The 19,969-nt window shown below is 43.9% G+C and overlaps 1 protein-coding gene across 1 annotated transcript; it reads right to left on the bottom strand.

Annotated features, from left to right (window-relative positions):
• Window positions 1-5,532: 5,532 nt before the first annotated feature.
• On the bottom strand, window positions 5,533-13,756 carry ccdc93 (CCC complex scaffolding subunit CCDC93). The gene is made up of 23 exons (XM_084451646.1): window positions 13,667-13,756; window positions 13,182-13,295; window positions 12,976-13,070; window positions 12,779-12,890; window positions 12,512-12,610; window positions 12,376-12,432; window positions 12,157-12,257; window positions 11,434-11,470; window positions 11,021-11,119; window positions 10,340-10,390; window positions 10,163-10,249; window positions 9,853-9,969; window positions 9,126-9,188; window positions 8,781-8,854; window positions 8,553-8,634; window positions 7,931-8,005; window positions 7,670-7,741; window positions 7,235-7,343; window positions 7,011-7,093; window positions 6,866-6,903; window positions 6,679-6,763; window positions 6,122-6,235; window positions 5,533-6,005 (listed from the first exon to the last, which is right to left on the bottom strand). The coding sequence occupies exons 1-23, from the start codon at window positions 13,748-13,750 to the stop codon at window positions 5,949-5,951; spliced, it is 1,905 nt and encodes a 634-aa protein (XP_084307772.1). The 5' UTR covers window positions 13,751-13,756; the 3' UTR covers window positions 5,533-5,948.
• Window positions 13,757-19,969: the final 6,213 nt, after the last annotated feature.

Genomic DNA, 19,969 nt, shown 5'->3' on the forward strand with positions numbered 1-19,969 from the left:
CACATCCAATTATCTTTCGTCCTCAGAGCAGCTTTCATCTTCATCAGGGATGCACTCTCCTCAGAGCATTACTTTCACTGTGACGTCTACCAAGTGGGCATTATCAAACCTCATTAATTAATCAGTCAGAAATCCAATAATATTTCAATGTTCACCAGCCCTTTAGTTCTTTGTCTGCTCGTTATTTGCTGTCACTGTGCTGTTTTCTGTGCCATCTTGTACATTTGTCTTCCCAGCTTTTTCTTTTGTTGTCCACTTGTTGAGAGTGTAGGCTACCTTGGTTTTATCGTTTTATCTTTGGTTCTATTTCATGGAGCTCTGCCCTACAGGACGCTTCGCTCCTAGTGATTTACCCTACGTTGCCAGCCAAAAGTCACTGAAGAAGAGAAAATGCATGCACTTGCAGCCAATCAGAGCATAGGTGCCACTATATAAGGGTGTTAAGCCCGGCAATCGTCTCACAAAAACGTTCAACTTCGACGGGGACCAGAAGAAGTCAAGAGGTAATGAAGATGAGCAACTTCAGCCCTGCATTGGCGCTCACGGGCCATCCACCCCCACCGAAGTCTCAACTTCGGGAGCGATGCTGCTGTGGTGCCAAAGCAGTGGACCAGCACAACTTGTCCGCCGCATGCCACCGTCCCGTTGTGCCATGTGTGCTCTCTCCTGCTGCCGGGAGAGAGAATGAGCCGCTACTTTTTCGCTACTCCACCACCAGTCGACTCTCTCGATCCATGCCTCTGATTTGGAGGCCCGGGAGTTTGACGGGGAGGAAGAAGAAGAGAACAGCGTTGCCTGCGAACAGCAGCCCCTCAGGGCTGCCCCTCAGGCCTCCTCTCCTGACTTCGACCATGAGGATTCCGATGGTTCTGCAGACAGAGGAAGCCCCCATGACGGTCAAAGTCTGCGGTTTGGTTTAGGGCGGCCCTATGCGATCCTTCTGCCAAGATTTTCCTCGGTCAAGGACAGGGGCACGGTTGTTCTCTCTGAGAAGAACTATGTGCTGGGGACTCATTGGTGCTGTCATCACTATTATATTTGGCTATTGCCCAGATAACGGTGGAACAGGGACCATTGACAGCTGAACAGATGGCGGAGGTGTACGAAGCAACTGGAGCCATCTGCACTGGGAGAGTGATGGCAAATTCGATTCTCCAGCAATGCCATCTCTGGCTCTCCTTGACGGGGTTGAAGGAGTGTGAACATCCTCCTCAACTCCCCACTCTGCAGGACGGGGCTATTTGGATCAGCAGTGTCCGTAATGCTGGAGCGTTGTTGGCACTTGGAACAAGACCAGCAGCTGTTGGCAAGGCACCTCTTGACACCGGTGGCACAGGGACCAGCGGCACGTCACCATCCCCTGCAGTCTCCAACCACCTCGTCACCACACCGGCGAGCTCAAAGAACCAAGCCTATGACCATCTCAGTCCCTCCTCTGGCCACGACATCGGCTCCTCGACTGGCTCCCCAGCTGACCTACAGATACCCCAGTTTCCAGCCAGCATACCAGCCTGCCCCGCATCCAGAGTACCAGCCTCCGCCTCAGCCCAGATACCATCCCGGCACCCAGCCAAATCCAGTGTACCGTGCCAGACTGTCTGGAGCTGCACTGGAGTGGGGAAATAAGAGGTGCATGCAATGACAGTACACTGAGATGTCAGACTGTTCCTTTGTTTTCCAAGTTGCTGTTAGCCCAACACACTCAGTTAGGAGTGACGGCTCAGGCGCTTGTTCTAGGGAAGTTTTGAATAAAGTCCCTCTTTTGCGCGTCGGTAGTCACAGGTCTTCATTTCTTGCCAAACCATCTGCATCTCAAGACGTTGCTATGTCTGCGGCTTGCCGCTCACTAGCCTCAAGTTTAGCTAGGTGTTACAGAGTGTATGGAAAAACTTTGCCAGTCCCATTACGAAGACTTGTGTTATGGGACCTAAAGAGTGGTGCCGCCTACTATGCCCTCAACGGTGAGGGCGAAGGCTGACCGTGATCTTACACTGGCTGGGGATCCTACCAGTCGGTGGGCGCAGAGGCATACCGAGGCTAGGGTTACAACAGAAGTAACCACTGACCGCGCTGCCCCTGCGCACCCCGAGTTAGGTGCTCTCCAGCTGGACACTCAGCTCCATTTATCCCAGCAGCGGCTCCATTTATCCCCTCACTGGTGAATCCTCTGCATTCAGAAGGAGGCGTTCCCTCAAGCCCCTTTTGAGGGGGGCCTGCCTTGAACTGGGACAGCGACACTGGAATCTCTCTGCTGTCCGGTGGTGGTCAGGGCCAAATGAGAGTACGGTTGGTTCCTGGCGCACATGGCTCAGCTGTCCACACCCCCGCTCTCAGACAGCTATGCTGCTTGGCAAGAAAAATGTAGAATATCCAAGTGGCTGGCACACATACTGAGGGAAGGGTACTCGATACAGTTGCATTGTCATCCTCAGCTATTCCAAGGATTGTTGGAGATGATGGTGATGTTGTCCCCCAACCAAGCCACGACTCTGATGGCAGATTACGGCGCTTGTGTCGAAGGGAACGGTGACAGTGGTCCCACCGAGGCTGATGGAAGAAGAGTTTTATTCCCATTACTTCCTTGTGCCCAAGAAGACGGGCTTTCCGCTTGCTCATGGTAAGGCACCTGCTGGAAGCGTTCCAGCCAGGTGACTTTCACCCGAGCCTAGACCTGAAGGATGCGTACTTCCATGTGCCGATAGTATCATGTCACTGAAAGTAGCTGTGTTTTGCCTTCTTAGGTGTGGCCTACGAGTACTGCAGACTACCATTCGGATTTGCACTAGACCCCAGGACCTTCTCTAAATGCGTGGAGACAGCGTTGGAACAGCTGTGTCATTAGGGCATCAGAGTACTGGCGTACTTGGATGACCTTCTGGTTCCGGCCCCTTCACCAATGTTAGTGTTGACGCACACTGCCTCTCTGGTGAGTCATCTCAACAGCCTGGGTTTTGCTATCAGCTGAAAGAAGAGCACTCCATGGTTGGCTTTTCCCTTTAGCTTTTTTTCACTGCTCTGTCGGCGATGTGCTTGCTGGGTCTCATGTTGGCGGCTCATGTGATGGTTCTGCTTGGCTTGCTCCACATGAGCATGACCAGTCTGGCTTCATCTGGATCCTGTGAGACACAGATGGTGCCCTGTAGGGGTTCTACTAATCAGCCCAAACTACCTACTCCAAAGTGCTCCAAAGTACCCCAAAGAATCCCACAGTATACTAAAAGTGCTCTAAAATACCCCAAAGTACCCAAAGGTAACAACATGGTCAAGATGATGAGGACAACTGTGAATCAATATTCTGTGAGGAAGACTTTCCCAAAGCTTCCAACCAGAAATCGTGCAGACACTGAAGACAACCACAGGGTACTTTGGGGTGTTTGGGAGTATACTTTGGGGTAGTTTGGTGTAATTTGGGGTATTTAGATGTATACTTTCAGCTACTTTGGGGTACACTTTGGGGTACTTTGGAGTACTTTGGGATATACTTTAGCGTTCTTTGGGGTATTTTGGGGTGATTAGTAGGACCCCCAGGGTTGATACCGCAGTCGCTGGAAGCAGCCCTGAATTATTGGAAGGACTGGTGCGTAACTGCGCACAACATTCACCTGAACCTGCACACACACACACACACACACACACACACACACACACACACACACACACACACACACACACACACACACACCATCCCTCCCACATCGGGAACCATTTATGGGATGTTTGTGTCAAGATCTACTCAAATTACAGCAGAAAGACTGACCGTGAGTCTTGACAACCCACACGAAAGGCAACACTCCTGTCCAAATTCTTTGTCAAAGCATTTATGATGTTGTTGAGATATCATCTAGCCATAGAGGCCTTGGAACCTGCGTGGTATTCTGTGTTCAACACTGGCGCACTAACACTGTGTAGTATATTTTTTATACTGTATTACATCAATCACATCTGTATTACTCTCATGTAGTAATCATTTTTATTAGAATAATTAATAAACTTCACGTTAGTTTGAACTGTGTTAATTCAAGGCTCAACAGAGGGCATTTGTCTTTTGTCTCTGAGTCAGCATGACCTAAAGTTCATGGAGTCCAGTCTTGTAACATGATCCTAGGAGGACACAGGAAGCTCCTAGGGTCCAGGGGGCAGAGCTCAGCTGATGCAAAGACCACTCAGAAGACTAGTTGACTGTTTATGACCATATTTGTGTTAAATGATCATTATTTGTATGCAAATTTGTTTGTCATGTGATTCCTGGCTTGAAGCCAGTTTAAAAGCTGCGGCCCTTCTGTGTGAATTCAGTATTGCCTAGAGATTCGGCCCCTGTGTTAGGCATGCTCAATAAATAGTTGATTTGACGGTTTTTGCCTCCTTGAAGTTCTGTTCCACATGAAGATTATGCATTTGAAATACACTGCAACTGGTTAATGTAGGCTACATCACCATCTCATCTACAACCAATGTAACAGGTGTAAAAAGCAAACACCACGGCAGTCAAGTTCTTCCACACCAACCTCACCCAACCATGCCTTTATGGACCTTGCTTTGTGCACTGGGGCAGTCATGCTGGAACAGAAAAGGGCCTTCCCCCAACTGTTCCCACAAAGTTGGAAGCATAGAATTGTCCAAAATGTCTTGGTAAGCTAAAGCATTAACATTTCCCTTCACTGGAACTAAGGGGCCTAGGCCAACCCCAGAAAAACAACCCCAGACCATTATTCCTCCTCCTATGTCACATTAGTAATGTGCAGGTGTCCCAATACTTTTGTCCATATAGTGTAGATAGATATAGCAGCTGTAATTCTTATTTTTCTTCCTCTTCCTTCCTCCTCAAAATGCCTGGCCCCAACTTAGTGTTGCGCAGCAGCTATAATTATGATTGATTCCCTCTTCTTCCTCATCTTCACCTTCCTCGTGCTGCTCAAAATGCCCTTACCGAACACTTCCCCATACTGTAGGTTCATTTAGCTGAACTATTAGCCTTTATGCACACTTAAATGCACGCCATAGCCCAGTAGTTTTACTTATCATTTCTCATAGTTGTACTTCCTACTTCTTCTTCATCCTCAAAAAGCCCCGACTGAAAGCTGTGCAGCAGCTGTAATTAATGGTTAAATTCCAGAGGAAACCTATTTTCTGGCATCATTCCTTCAAATGTGATTATTCCCGTGTCACTAGTCAATCTGTGTCTGTTCTGTCGCCCCCCTCTGGTCAGCTGTAAGACTGCTATGATGTTATGCAACTGCTGCATCATGGCCAACTACAGTATAGCTGGCTGCTGGTAGAGGGACACTACCTATACAGCCTGGCAGTGTCTCCCTCTCCTCCATCTGTGGTGGTAGCGCATCCTGGTCTGGGGTAGGTCTGTCTGCCTACAGTACCTGTTTGGAGGGCCATGTAGTCCTACTCCTATATCTCTACACGTGAACGCACAGGGATATGGCTAAGTGACAGGGGCAAGGGGTGTATTGGATTGGGCCGAAGAAGCATACATACACACTTTCCACATTCGGTGCAGCAGGCTATTTAATGAGAGCCAGCAGTAAGTAAATACCAGTAACAAAGACGATAAAGTGTTTAGAGGCTTGCACATGTGGAAATTAATGGAGTACCTAAGTGCTACATTGACAGCTCAGGCCTCTAGGACAGGGCACAGGTGAATGGCACATTAGTAAACAACATTTCAGATGTATGTTCAGGGAGTCAGTATACAGTACATGGCTATATACAGTATGACCTGCTACAATGACACCTGTATGAACCACTGCACGTTGGAAATTTACTTGGAATGTCAAAAGCTACAATAAAATAGGCAGAATAAGGCAGTTGAAATGGTCTCCAATTGACGTCTTATTTCTACAGAGAATCCTTGATTCAGTTTTAATGCAAAGTTGAGGAGCTTTCTGTAGTATCCGCGTATGAAGTGGGTTTGGAGGCAGTGTTTGTGCGAGTTTGGGCTAAGAGGCGCCCTTGGCTCTCAGCTTGGATAGCAGCATCTCATTCTTCCGACACTCCTATAGAGAAGAAGATTTTTTCATATTATTTTATCATATTATTATTATTATTAATTAAGTTAAATGTAGTCTTGTCTTTACCACACACTCATAAAACAGCCACCATGAGGCCTCACCTCTTTGAAGTCCTTGACGGTTTTGAAGTACAGCCTCTGCTTGTCCAGGAGCTCCAGGTACTCGTCGTTCAGCTGGTCTCTCCTCATCTTGTTCTCCTGCTTCTTCTTCTCCATCTGTGGACAGGGATGCCAGAGCATGACATCATCAATGTCTGCTATGTGTACTGTGTGTGTGTGTGTGTACATGCAGATGCATGTGGTTCATACAGGTGTCATTGTAGCAGGTTACATAAAAAAGCGGGAAAAAGATGTTTAGGAACTGCAGAAACAGATAAATACACACATTTCAAGAATGAAATGCTGCCATCCAGACTGAGAGCCAAAGCCACTCATGCATGCACGTGTGTGTGTGTGTGTGTGTGTGTGTGTGTGTGTGTGTATGTATCCGTTTCTGCAGTCCCTAAACATCTTTTCCCCCCTTTTTGATGTAAGATCACACTAAACCTATAAGTGTTTAACTGTTAATTCGGACTAAACCCTCGTAGGTAAGCACTTGGCATCACATGCATGAAGGTTCTACTTGTGCAAAGTAGACAGAATGGTTGATGCTTGCATACCTTGATACGGCTTTGTTTGATCCCCTCCACTATCTGCTCCATCTGTCTGAGGAACTGCTCTTTGGCGCCTGAAGAGGCCATGGCCCTGAGCAAGACAGGAAACTAAAGTTCATACAGGAAATACACCGGCTGGACTACACTTCCCATAATTCAAAGAAGTTGTATGAGATATTTGAGCAATACTCACTGTTGGAAGTTGTCATGGATGGAGTTCAGCAAATTCACCTATTGTAAAATAAAGACGCAAGAATCAATATTGGAACACCCCGCCCCCCCCCCCTTGATCATCTGAAATGAATCGAAATCCATTTCCATCTTCTGTCTTCTCTCACCTCCTTCTCGAGGTACACCTTCTTGTCATCGAGTGTGTTGTACAGGGTGAAGAACTGCTTGGTCTCTTTATGTGTTGCTGAAACTACAAAGGAAAAGCAAAATCATGACCTTCACCTACAGTACTACACTATGGTGACCAAATCAACAACCGGTCTTATTTCAGGGACTTTGAATAGAAGTAATTTATGGAAGTGAGATCGGGTGTTGAAGCTGAAGTTCCCACCTTGGCCGTAGAGCTCGATGAATCTCTTCTGATACTGGGTCAGCTCCGCCCGGCTGGGCACCTCGTCCATCTTCCTCTGTAGGATGGCAATCTCGCGGTTCCTCCGCGCCTGTGGAAAAAAACAAAACAAGCAACAAACATGTCATTAGATCACCTCCTATGGTCTGTACTGCACATGCTGCTCAGTATCAATTAATATGATGAGACTTTTTATTTAACCTTTATTTAATCTGGTAAGTCAATTGAGAAGAAATTCTCATTTACAATGAGGACCTGGCCAAGAGACAGAGGTTAAACAGGTCGGAGCAAATAAAATCCTAAACAAATGAAAAGACATACATAAATAAACAATAAGAACCAGTACAAAAAAAACACACATACACAACATTACAGAAATAAATTAAAAGCTCAAGACTCAATGCAAACAGGCTTTACCATCAACAAGCGGATCTTCTGTAGCTTCTCTCTGTCTGTGTTGTACTGCTTGTCTATCAGCTGACTCCTCTCCTGACAGTTAAGAAAAGGGATGGAAAGGATGGAGAAAGAGAGAGACAGAAAGAAAGAAAAAGGATGGAAAGGATGGAGAAAGAGAGAGACAGAAAGAAAGAGAGAATGTCGAGTCATTGTTTAACAAACGGACATACGTATGAAGGCATATGCTGGACACTGGAGGAAAGTCTCAGGTATTCTGGCTACCTTCTCCTCCTCCGTATCGTCTCCAGACTCCATCTTCAGGTCCTCGATGTTCTGCTGTAGACGAACCATCTCCTCCTGGACACGCAAGGTTATAGGTTAATTTAAAATTGTGAAGACTAAAAGGTCCTTGGATCTACTGTGCAGTGGCATTGGGTTGAAGTCTGCACTCACACTACAGTGTGAGGGTAATGTGTACAGGTACAGTATATACAGTATATAAGCACCTATTGTATTTTAGATTGCTATTCTTGCACTGCCTTCAGCACTAGATTATGATCTTAGTCACTTGTTTTAGAAAGAAGATGCACTTGTGAGTTCTGGCAAGTAGTAGTACTTGGCTTTTCCTACGTTAAATGCAATTATTGTTAGTCGCTTTGGATAAAAGCGACTAACAACAATTACTGTAATGTAATGTATATCTACAAGATGCATACTCACCCTACAGTGTGAGGGTAATGTGTACAGGTAGATGATGCATACTCACCCTACAGTGTGAGGGTAGTGTGTACAGGTAGATGATGCATACTCACCCTACAGTGTGAGGGTAGTGTGTACAGGTAGATGATGCATACTCACCCTACAGTGTGAGGGTAGTGTGTACAGGTAGATGATGCATACTCACCCTACAGTGTGTGCGGAACTCTTGCTCCTGGTGCTTCAGGTTCTCGTTCATGGCAACAAGTGCTCTCAACTTCTCCAACAGACTGGAGCCACACAGAAGAAAAATGTCCCATTGAGACACATTCAACGTTGACAGGTATTACCATAGCTAGGCTTTAATAATAATGTATCTTTAAGAGTTTGACAATATCTACGAGACATATTTTCGCCCTTTCAGTGGACAACTCACCCAGTGTCAGCCTGAGCTTCCACCTCTTCTAGAGCACTCAGTTCTTTCTCCAGTCTCTCGTTCTGCTCTGTAGCCTGTGAACACACAAAGAAAATTATATAATACACTCAACCACCTTATTACAACTGTTGACCTGCTACAGTGACACCTGTATGAACCACATGCATCTGCACGTTGCAAATGAACTTGGAATGTCAAAAGCTACAATAAAATAGGCAGAATAAGGCAGTTGAAATGGTCTCCAATTGACGTCCTATTTCTATAGAGACCAACTAATTGTAGAATGTGGCGCAGACATGTTTGGGAAATGTAGTTCAGCCTGAATGGGCAGCTGAAACATCTCACCTCCATCAGCTTGCTCTTGGCCTCTTCACATCCAACTTTCACCTCCAAATGCTTGGCTTGAAGCTAAAACACAGAGACACATAAAGACTTGGATGTCTTGTATAACGCTGCATTCATTTATGGTCAGAGGTGGCAAGTCGAAAGTGGGAAACGCTTCATCACCAACTTACATGTTTTCGAACTACAAAGCCGGAGATGTGAGCTGGCTAATTCGTTTGCTGGCTAGTAACTGTTAGCTATTCTACCTACCTGTATATAGCAGCAACAACTGTTTGGTCGGCGTAAAACTATGTAAACTGTGTTGCAAGCCAACAGTTAGCTAGTGAGACACCTGTACGTCTAACTAACGTTAGACACGATGGGGGTGATCATGTTGAAAGGACATTAAAGTCGAAGAGGGCCTTCATGGATAAGGACAGAGAGGAGGCCAGGTCAGTCCAGAAGGAGCTGAAGAGGGAGTTGCGAAAGGCCAAAAAAAAAGCTAGAGAGAGAGGATGGAGGGTGAACTTCAGCTGGACAGCACCAAGGAAGCGTGGGACGGAATGAGAAGGATCACAGGGCTGAGTCCTTCAGGCCCAGACTACCTCACTGGCGGGCCGCAGTATCTCCGACTGCTGGGCTGCCTGTCTGATATGGTGATAAGCAACACGCCCCCCCCCCCCCCCCACCCTATAAACTGGAATAACTTGTCAGAGAAATGTTCTTCTTTCATCAGTTTGGTTCTCACCTCTTCCAGTTGTTTGCTCTTCTGCTGGATGTGTTTGTTGAGGGAGGTCACCATGCGGCGGTGGTGTTGGAGCGGTCCGTAGCGCTCCGAACGCTCCTCCACCCACAGCTCCGACTGCTGGGAAGGGACATGGAAACTCTTCATTTAGGAGATTTCTGACTTAGTCGTTATCACTTCAGACACTTTGTCACTTTCAAAGTGTCTTAAGTGGAATTAATTTTTTTATTTTTTTATTGAACATTAAACTGGTGTGACAAATTAATTGGTGTGACACACTGTACATGTATACTTGCATACTCTGTGTACTCACCTTCTCAGCGTACTCCGATGCTATCTGTTTGATCTCCTTGGATTGCAGCCCCACTATCTGTCCCACTGTGCTTGCCGTTAGCCTCCCCTGTAGGAAAAAACACATTAACAACCTTCCCAATCACACCCATCTCAGCCACTAGTAAAACTATCCAAGTATACAAAATGTATTGCCTACCTCCTCTGTTGCCATGGCAGCCATGCTGATCATCAGGGTTTTGATGCGCAGCTAGGAGAGAGCAGGACCACTATCAGTGGCTTCAAAACTACAGTAACCAGACAATCCATCATCACAAGGCTGTACAGCAGGGGTGCCCAATACATCAATCGCCATCGACCAGTAGCAGTAGATTGCAGAGGCAATGTTGGTAGATCTCAAGCCATTCAAAAAAAGCCATAAAAAAAAAAGGAGACTTGACGTGCATTGAAGTTGGTGTGTTTGGAGGCAAATTGCATAGTACACAGTCATGTCACCCCCCTTGTCCAAATGAGCAACAGCCTCCTGCTACTTTGTATAGTGTGATTGTTTTGTGCTTAGCTAGCTAGCTTGAGTATTTTGTTTGTGTGAGCTGATTTCATCATGTTTAGGCTGGTATAGGGACTGTAGTAACAATGCAACATGAATTTACTTTCCCTTTCAAATAGGCGTACATCCATAAACTCTTGAAAACCGTATGTGTGGGGTGGGTGGGAGTAGATCTTGCTGAGCTGGTCATTTTGAAAGTAGCTCACAAGCCAAAAAAGTGTCGGCTGAACGGCTGTATAGCAATAGTGTGTAAACCTAATTGGTTAAAAACTTGACATTAGGTTGGATAGTTTGTTTCATAGTAGTACAAAGACAGGTGTCACCTGACCCCACCTCCTCTGCCGCCTGCAGGTCCTCCTCCTCTGACACCTCTGTCATCCCCGGAGGCGTGGCCTGAGAGCCCTCAGCCAATGAGGCTTTCTGCTCATCTGTCTTAAAGAGCAGACATGGGCACATCCCAATAGTCCAGTTACTTCCTTTCCAAAACAAGCAAATGTAACAGCTAACAGGCCAAAGGCACAGGTACTTATTAAGCCATACACATATGTTGTTCTATTTAACTACAAGGATTTTACAAATCCCTATAATAGTGGATGAAAGACTACAAAATGTTCTTTTTAACCTGTATTTAAGTGTTCGAGGATGTAGTTAGTGACTACATCCATAATTGACACTGTAATTAACTTCACAACCAAATGTGATGAGAGGACATCTTCATAACCTGATGCTACTTCAGTGGCACTCACCTTGTCTTGTTTTGACTGCTTACTGAATCCATAGCGTCTGGAAGGAATGGACATTTTATTTGTAACCCATAATAGACAGTGAGGGGCGTTCTTTGACAAAGATAATCCGTATTCCACCACACCTGCAGTCATCTTTATATAAATAACATACATTAACAATAAACATGCACAGCGGTACAATGATTATTACACATTTAAATCACAAGAAAACACTGCATAATAGGGAGATTCAAAATAGTCTCTCTGGGCAACAACAGCCAAGGGGAAGAAGCACAAAAAAAACACAAATTGTGCAGCAAAACAGTCGGTTCTCATGCATTTCTCAACCTGCCATGCATATTTCAGCGGTTTTTCCTCACATCTCACATTTTCAACCTCAAACAGCCCTACACATTCATATGAATGGCACTCCTTGTAACAAACCTGTCCACAAACACATACTTACAGGAGGTAATCTGACATTCTAACACAGAGATGGAGTAAAGGAAAGATAGTATGACAGGAGGTTGATGACTTTAAAATGTCTGAACATAAAATTTGGTATGATGAACTAGATCAACTGTCCAATGCCCATTAAAGTGTAGAATCTATTTGGTCGTCTGAGAAAAAGACAGGCAATGGACAGTGACGAAAGATTGGTAAATGGAAGACAGAGAGCACAGTGTACGGATCTTGAAGAGACAGAGAGCGAGAGAGAAATACAGACTAAAACTGGTGGCATACCTCCCATACTCTAGTAGAGTGGAGTGAACCCTGGACTCCTCATCCAACAACTCTCCTGCATCTGCTTGCCTCTTGTACTTCCGCTGAGGTTTGTACACTTCCTGTAAATGTAGAGGAAATCATCTTAAAAACATGGCTACAGACAAACAGATTCCAAAACCAGAAGCTGGAGGAGTTATAAAAACATTATTTTCATATTCATGTCATGGAATTACTCACAGATACATCCAAAACTGCTTTCACAGCTTTGTCCTTCCGCTGTAAGAAATCTTCATCCTAAAGTGGAAGTAGAATAATGTTTTAAAAATGATACCGGTCTCGCGATGCAATTCTGTTTCTAAATGACAATATTTACCTCAGGGAAGCTGTGGGTCTTCTGGAACTGAGAGATGGAGTAGGCGCGCACGTAGTCCCCCATCTCCTCTCTGGTCTCTATGGCCCTCTTCACCAGCCACTGATAGAAAAAGAGGACACATTTTCACTTTTTACCTGCGTGCGTGTGTGTGAGAGAGAGAAGAAACACAGAAAAATAGTGTTGGTGTGTTGTATGTGTGCGTGAAAAATAGATTCTGTATGTGTTTTTGTGTACAAAGACCAATGGCTACTCCCATGCTATGTGTACCTGGATTACTGGAAATATATGGATAAAATCCAACCCCTGGATCTGGTGGGGCTCCAGACGATGGGGGCACTTCATTTTGGGCAGAACGGACACAATTTTCTCTGTCAGCGCTCTGTAAAGAGACACATACTGTGTCACACCCCATTTCTGGAGCTCTAACAACAAAGAGACATGACATTTAACTGAGACCTTCTTACATTTTCTGGCCAATAGTTGAATTCTCTTGGAACAGTAGGTCCACGTCGATGTCAAAGTTGCATGTTGTAATGCACCATGTCATCCCACCCACCACCTAAAGACAGACATTGCAGTCAGACATTGCATTGAGTTTAGTTTCTCATCTAAAGGGCAAATGTCAAGTGGCCGGGACACTTGTGTATTTTGAAGGCAAGCTCTACTTTACCTTGTCAAAAGGGGACAGTCCTTTGATTCGGGCTCTAAAGTATCCAGCAGCAAGCAGAAGCTCCAGGATTTCTGCAAGCTTGACACTTTGCTCCTCGTCCTCTCTTGTCTCAACCTGCAAGCCACAGTTCAGTATCTCTTACCAGCAGTTCCAAGTGGTACAGTCAGACCAGCTGATAGCTAGCTGATGCAGTTCTGAATGACTAACGGCTAGTTAGTTAGCTAGCTGCTGAGATGAATAACTGAATGACAAGAAGTTGGATGTATAAAAAACGAGCTAGTATCTATTTTGTGTAAAGACAAGCATAATCTACAACTAAGATTTACCCTTCCCTATCACTACCTAGCTAACGTTAGCTAACGAGCTAACTTGAGACACCCACCAAGCAATGTTTATCTTGCAAATGCTGTAATATGATGACATCAATTGCACAATGTTTAGAAAACGACGGGCTTCAATATTTAAATACAAGAGAACGCTTTTACCTGGATAAGATTGCCTTCTTGGTCATATTGAGCTCCTATTTTGGACCCTGTCCTCACCCTCTGAAATACGGATGTAGTCGCCATATTGGACTGATGTTGTGATGTCACATGATAAGAATTATTAGAAGCATATGACAAGAGGTGTGCCCCCATCGGCGAAGGCCGACAGGGTGGTGAAGCCAACATCTGCATTTTACCCTCATGGATATTTTTGGAAGAGTTTTTTGAATATATAAAATAATTACAACCCACCAAGTAAGAAACGTTTGAAACTGTAGCAATTAAACACATTGCAATTCCACATATGTCCAGTGGAGGGAGACGTAACCCTACTCTTCGTGGCAGACGACGTCTTGCCAGAGTTATTATAAAACGGCTGTGGTGCTTCTGGGTTGTTTTCATTTTACTAATTTCAACAGGCACGTCAAGGGGGGCGTGTATGTGTGAGAGTCGGAGCGTATCGGCTAGACTACTGCCTTTTAGAAGCCTTCTGTGTGACAATACACTTAAAATAGCTTATTTGTAAGTCTACACTGTAGCACTGTCAAAAAGACCTTAACACATGGGTGAGAAAATACATACTGCACCTGACATATCTGTATTTAAAATGATAGCTTAGCCTACTCTATTATAGTGGGGATTCGGTCCCTGGCTATTATAGACTATGCATCAGTGCAGGTAATGGTTGTCTGCTTGAGCACCCAAGAGGCAGAAGAGAAGGCCATTAGAAACCCAGTTTCTATATCAGTCATACCCCCCCTCCCTCTCTCTCTCTCCCACTCTCCATCTCAGGCAGTTACTACAGCTTCATTCATACACTACAACAATGAAAAGGGACCGAGGTCTTACTGCCCATTGGACTGCATGGACAGTGATTATCATTCAAAAAAGGGATGATCGTCCATCAATAAATAACTGAGCATGAGGTATGAAGTAGCCTACAATGGTCTGTGATAGAACAAGTTTGTCCTTTACTTCATTTGTAGCCTGGTTAACCATTCTTACATCGCAAGCTCATGAAACATGAGTGTAGATATCCGTGTGGTTACATGGCCAGTGCATTTGTAGGGCTTATATATATAGTCCTATATTTCAGCTGAGAGCCCATTCAAGCAGTCAGATAGGTGAACTACTAGAGGATCCTACTCTTCTCACTCGTCTCCCTTGCCACACTGCCCTAGCCTACACATGAAACAACCTGATAAAAGATTCATTTCCTCATAGTCTTAGTCTAAGACCCCAACCCCATACCCACCCGGACAGGACAGATTAAGCCCACTCATGCGCACCAAATTAAATTAATGGAACAAATTTCCCTCTTAATTAAGATGAAAATACGTGTCAGTTGTAACCTTGCTGAGTACTAATTATGTACAAATGATTTATCATCTGTTTAGTCGGGAATAGCGATGGGCTCACCTAGCTGATAGCCCTGGCTGCTGTTAAGAGATGGCCGCTGATTAACACTGACAGTTTGTACTGCGGAGAGCCCGCGCCCAGCCAGCCAATCAGAACAGCCGAGTCTCCCTCTCTTCGATTAACCTACATTGCGCGTGCAGCTGAGCATCACTGGGCTGTGCTCCTTCTTGTTCCCCTCCTCAGTATGAAAATAAAGCGCTGGGAGGATGACTGATATTTGCCAGTGAATGCATGATTGATGGATCCCCTTGTTGGGGATTTTAGACTGGGACTGCGCTGATAGATGGTATCAGTAGAGTGAGGTGAAGGGAGCACATAGCTTCTCTACCTCTTTTCTGCAGGCTACAAATAATAGGTTGTACAGAGCATGTGTGAGATTAAATACCTAATGTACCATGAACAATGGGATCTGTTGCAAAAGTGTGTTTGCACTGTCATAGGGCCGGCAGATGGAGCAATAGGTTAAGGTAGACAGGAAATTCCTGTTGGCTAAAATGACAAAATAAACTGGGTTCAATGCACATTTACAGCTAAACTCGTTTATTCCATTATATATCCTCCTGCCTCTCCTTTTGGCTTGCAAGTACAGATATAGCCTATTTCAATCGGCGCCAAATGTGATTAGCATTAGAATTATGGTCCCTTGTGGGTGTAAGGATACACTGGCCAATCTGTAATCATCGTTCCGCAGACTCGCTCACAGGGGATACAGCCAGCTTTGTCATTATCATTCAGTATGCCACACACATGCTGGTGTTGCTGCATGTTGCCAGCTATATAACATTTGCATTTTTCCTCATAGTCCCACACATTTTCATAGACAATGATGAACTGGTTGACTTGGAGCCACAAATTATTATCCTCTGTTCCCAGTGCTAAGAGATGTATCGTCTCCCATATTGCTGTTAAATTGGAATGAGAGCGCTGTGAATGAAAGAATTGTGATAATAAAAGAACACAGTATGTGTGTGTGTGTGTGTGTGTGTGTGTGTGTGTGAGAGAGAGAGAGAGAGAGAGAGAGAGAGAGAGAGTGTGTGTGTGTGTCTCTGTGTGTGTGTAACTGATGTGTGTGCAATTACAGATCATCTATGTACCTTGAGGTTGTTTTTTCTATTTCATTGTTTGTAAATGCCTTCTGTGGGGCTTCTGAGGGAGGCGCCATTTATTCCTGACTTGTCTCTTCTGCTTGGCCAGCCCCCTTCTACTGTGTATGTGGCACGGCTACAGATGTTCATCCACATTCACAGCATGTTGAGCACAGAAATAGAGAATATGAATTACTGAATGATTTACCTAATTTGCCCTGTGGATGAGGGACAATGTGGCAATGTGAATATTCAAAAGACAACCTTTATCACAAAAGAAATTGCGCCTGGAGAGGGGGCCTAAAATAATATATTTCACATTCATGGTTTCCCTTTTTATTTTTTTATTACAGAATTTTTTAATCTTTAAGGAAGTTGTATTACTAAAAAACAACACAAAAAACTAAGTATGATTGCAGGCCATCACTCACTCCCCAAAACATGTATCCCCACATAAGATGGGTACCAACATACAGCCATTTTTTTGTTGCACTCCATGGTTGCCATCCCATACTGCTCCAACTGTGAGAGAGATATCAGTAGCACTGTGAACCCATCTTTAGTGTCATCACCAAGAGGTTAATTAAAGACAACTGAAATGTCAGGAGGTCGATTATTTGGGAGCTGAGAGCTGTAATGGGCCAATGGAGATGACTTTAACAAGAACCCCACCCCCTATCCTATCCATCCCACAACATTTACAGTATACCGAAAAACACTGGGATACACTACGCTGAAAATGAAAAGGCTCTTAACATTTAACATTCTGCCAGGCAGGATGATGAATTGGATCCCAGCTTCTTTTCTCTGTGTGTCTGTGTCAGGGGGGACTCTTCCTTACTCCAAGTCACTCTCCCTTTACCTACTGTACCAGACCTCCCTTTATCATTCTGTTTATTTATTTATTAAGAGCCTCTCCCAGGGGGTGGTGGGTAGTGCAGCAGGCAAGATTTGCAGTTACTCTGTTCAGTTGAGAAAATCCATGATGATGACGTAAAATTAAATAATTAGGAATGTCCTTCCTCTCCTCCTATTCCTCTCCTTCCTGTAATAATATTAGGCCTATATACTGTAGGTCACATGGAAAAAATGTTATCATTGTAGACTCTTCAATAGGATACGGGTGCACAAAGAGGTTGTTACGTATAGGTCCATTATGTGTATATTACATGTTATGTTAGCACTGCAGATAAAATAATAAATACTACCTCTGTTGAGCTGCCCCCCTGGCAAGGCAATTCCTTTCTCTCTCATGTCATCTTTCAGTCATGTCAGCCTCCCAGGTCGGTCAGCAAAACATGAAGCCCATTACATAGGGTTGTTAAATGATAAGTAGGTGATGAGTCATTGATTATCCCCTTCAGTCCGATTTACACTAGGGTTTCAATATTTAGGGCCCTGTTCTTGTCAGTTTATGGATACTGTAGAACCTCTCATAGGTCAGACTCCATGTTAGGTCTCCCACAAAAAGATAAGTAATCTAGTGTGATGGCCCCTCCACTCCACTAGGTGGCCTGTGTCCTTGTGTTCTGTGTGTTGCAGGTTCCGGGTCGTCATCGGCTTCATGAGCCACACCTGGCTGGGCCCGGCATGGTTCCTGGCCTATAAAGCTTCCCATTCTGCATCACGGACTCTCTCGCCTCTATTGGCAGGCGCAGACGTTATTTTTGGTTATGGTTATTCACACATCCATACATGTTTACACTACTGACTACTGCAATGCATTAACCATTAATAATGTTATTTATGTTAATTAAGGTTAACTCACCTAACCCTAACCTTAACTAAGGTATTAATTAACATTAGTAACCTAACCTAACCCTAAATAAGCATTATGTGTATATTACATGTTATGTTAGCACTGCAGATAAAAGAATCAATACTACCTCTGTTGAGCTGCCCCCCTGGCAAGGCAATTCCTTTCTCTCTCATGTGATCTTTCAGCTGTCAGCCTCCCAGGTCGTCAGCAAAACATAAAGCCCATTACATAGGGTTGTTAACAGTTAAAACTAATGTTTTTTGTGACCCTTATTGTAAAGTGTGACCAAGATTTTATTTTTAATAGAGACATTAGTTAACTGTTACTTAATGCTTAATAATGCATTAACTAATGCTTATTAATGTACCCTTATTGTAAAGTGTTACCAAATTCTTTATCATTATATTCCTTTTTGTAAATAAATATTAGTTCCTGCTTGCAAACATATCTGGTCTCCCATTTTTGTCAAGGTCATAGAGGTGGTCAATGACACTAAGGCATCATCGGGCTAAATTAAGGTTATACAAATTATTTCTTGTTTCATTATTTATTGAATAGTTTACTGCAGTAATTTAATTCCCCATAAGTTTTTTTTTAAGAAAAAATATTTTATTTGATTTATAAAGCACTTTTCATTGTGAAACAATCTCAAAGTGCTGAAATCAAATAACTTAACTCAATCAGATTAAAAACGAATGGTACTGTAGCTACAGTAACTTCAATTTTCCCCATTCCTCAGATGTACAGAAATAGTAGCCCAGGGTGAGTTCAATCTGAAAACGTTGTGCGCCGTTTTGATTCGGTTTCTGGATTGAGCGATATGTTTCCAGATTATAGATATGTTTCCTCAAAACGGTGTGCAACAGGCTTGAGGTAGGTTTTCTCTCGTTTGGTGGGTGTGTCAGAGGTGTTACCCAATTCACCCTTCACTAAGGCCCGCCCCCCTTAGTTACTGTTCCTAAGTCCGACAAGCTTTCAGAGGGGACAGAAGGCTCTACCATAGCCTATGCATTTGAAGGATATATTCAGGATGTCAAACTGACTCAGCAACAAAATCACGGTAATGAACTAGCCTATGTAGTAGCATTAAAAATAAAAATTATGACGAAGATCGAGTAAAATTGAAACGTTAATAACAATAATTATTGTACTGTCCTCTCTGCCTGTGTGCACACTCTATTTTACCCTATGTAGTAGCGTACCTTAAGCTAATTTAGGTTAACAAGCTAACATCTGCTAAAAACAGCATAACATTATTTTACAGTTAAAATTAATTAATTACCTTAGAGAACAAAAGGCTGTGCCTGTTGATCTCAACTGGATTTGAGGATGTTCACATAGCTTTATCCACAGCCTACACTTTTCAGGGTTGGTTTTTTGTTTTGGAAAGGGAAAAAAATGTATACCTCCTTCCAACCTCTCCGGGCAATGAGTGTCACTATTACAAGTGCCCCAGGCACAATGTTTAAAGGAGTAGTAAAGGGAAAATGCATGTTTAGCCCATTTTTAAGGTTACTTATGATCATATACAATGGTTCAGATCAAAACGTTGACAAAACTAGCACTTTTGAGAAAGTCTGATAATTGCTCTACCACTGTTTAGGTCATACAATGGATGTGGGCGGGCACCTTGAAAAATCATTAAAAAAAAAAAATTACTCTCGATTTCAAAGAAAAGAAGCTCACCGAGGGGGTAATTGGTGTCCGTTGGTGTTCTGACATCAAATTCGCCGCAAAGTATGAATCCTGTAGGGTTTTATTGATCATTTTATGAAATCCATTGACTTGTATTGAAGCGACCGTTGTAGTTGTGTAGATCAGTCCGCAGAGGGGATTCAGGAAGCGGAACTACTTACGGTAGCTATTGTTATTGTTTATGTTGCTAGGCTACCTAGTTTGCGGACGTTTACACACGTATGTGCTGCGACTAAATAGTTCTATGCTAAATATTTAAAAAAGCCTTTCCAGATTAACTAGAATCTTACTTTATGGCGAATTATATGTCAGAACGCCAACTAACACCTCTGTGAGTTTCTTGTC

The sequence above is a fragment of the Borostomias antarcticus genome, assembly GCF_949987555.1.
Source record: "Borostomias antarcticus genome assembly, chromosome: 2".
Classification (NCBI taxonomy): domain Eukaryota; kingdom Metazoa; phylum Chordata; class Actinopteri; order Stomiiformes; family Stomiidae; genus Borostomias; species Borostomias antarcticus.

Coding starts and splice junctions, on each gene's coding strand:
- ccdc93 (XM_084451646.1), bottom strand. CDS start 13,750: ATGGCGACTACATCCGTATTTCAGAGGGTGAGGACAGGGTCCAAAATA. Junction 13,071..13,181: donor GACTGTCCCCTTTTGACAAG/GTAAAGTAGAGC, acceptor GTCTGTCTTTAG/GTGGTGGGTGGGATGACATG. Junction 12,258..12,375: donor AAGCAGTTTTGGATGTATCT/GTGAGTAATTCC, acceptor CTACATTTACAG/GAAGTGTACAAACCTCAGCG.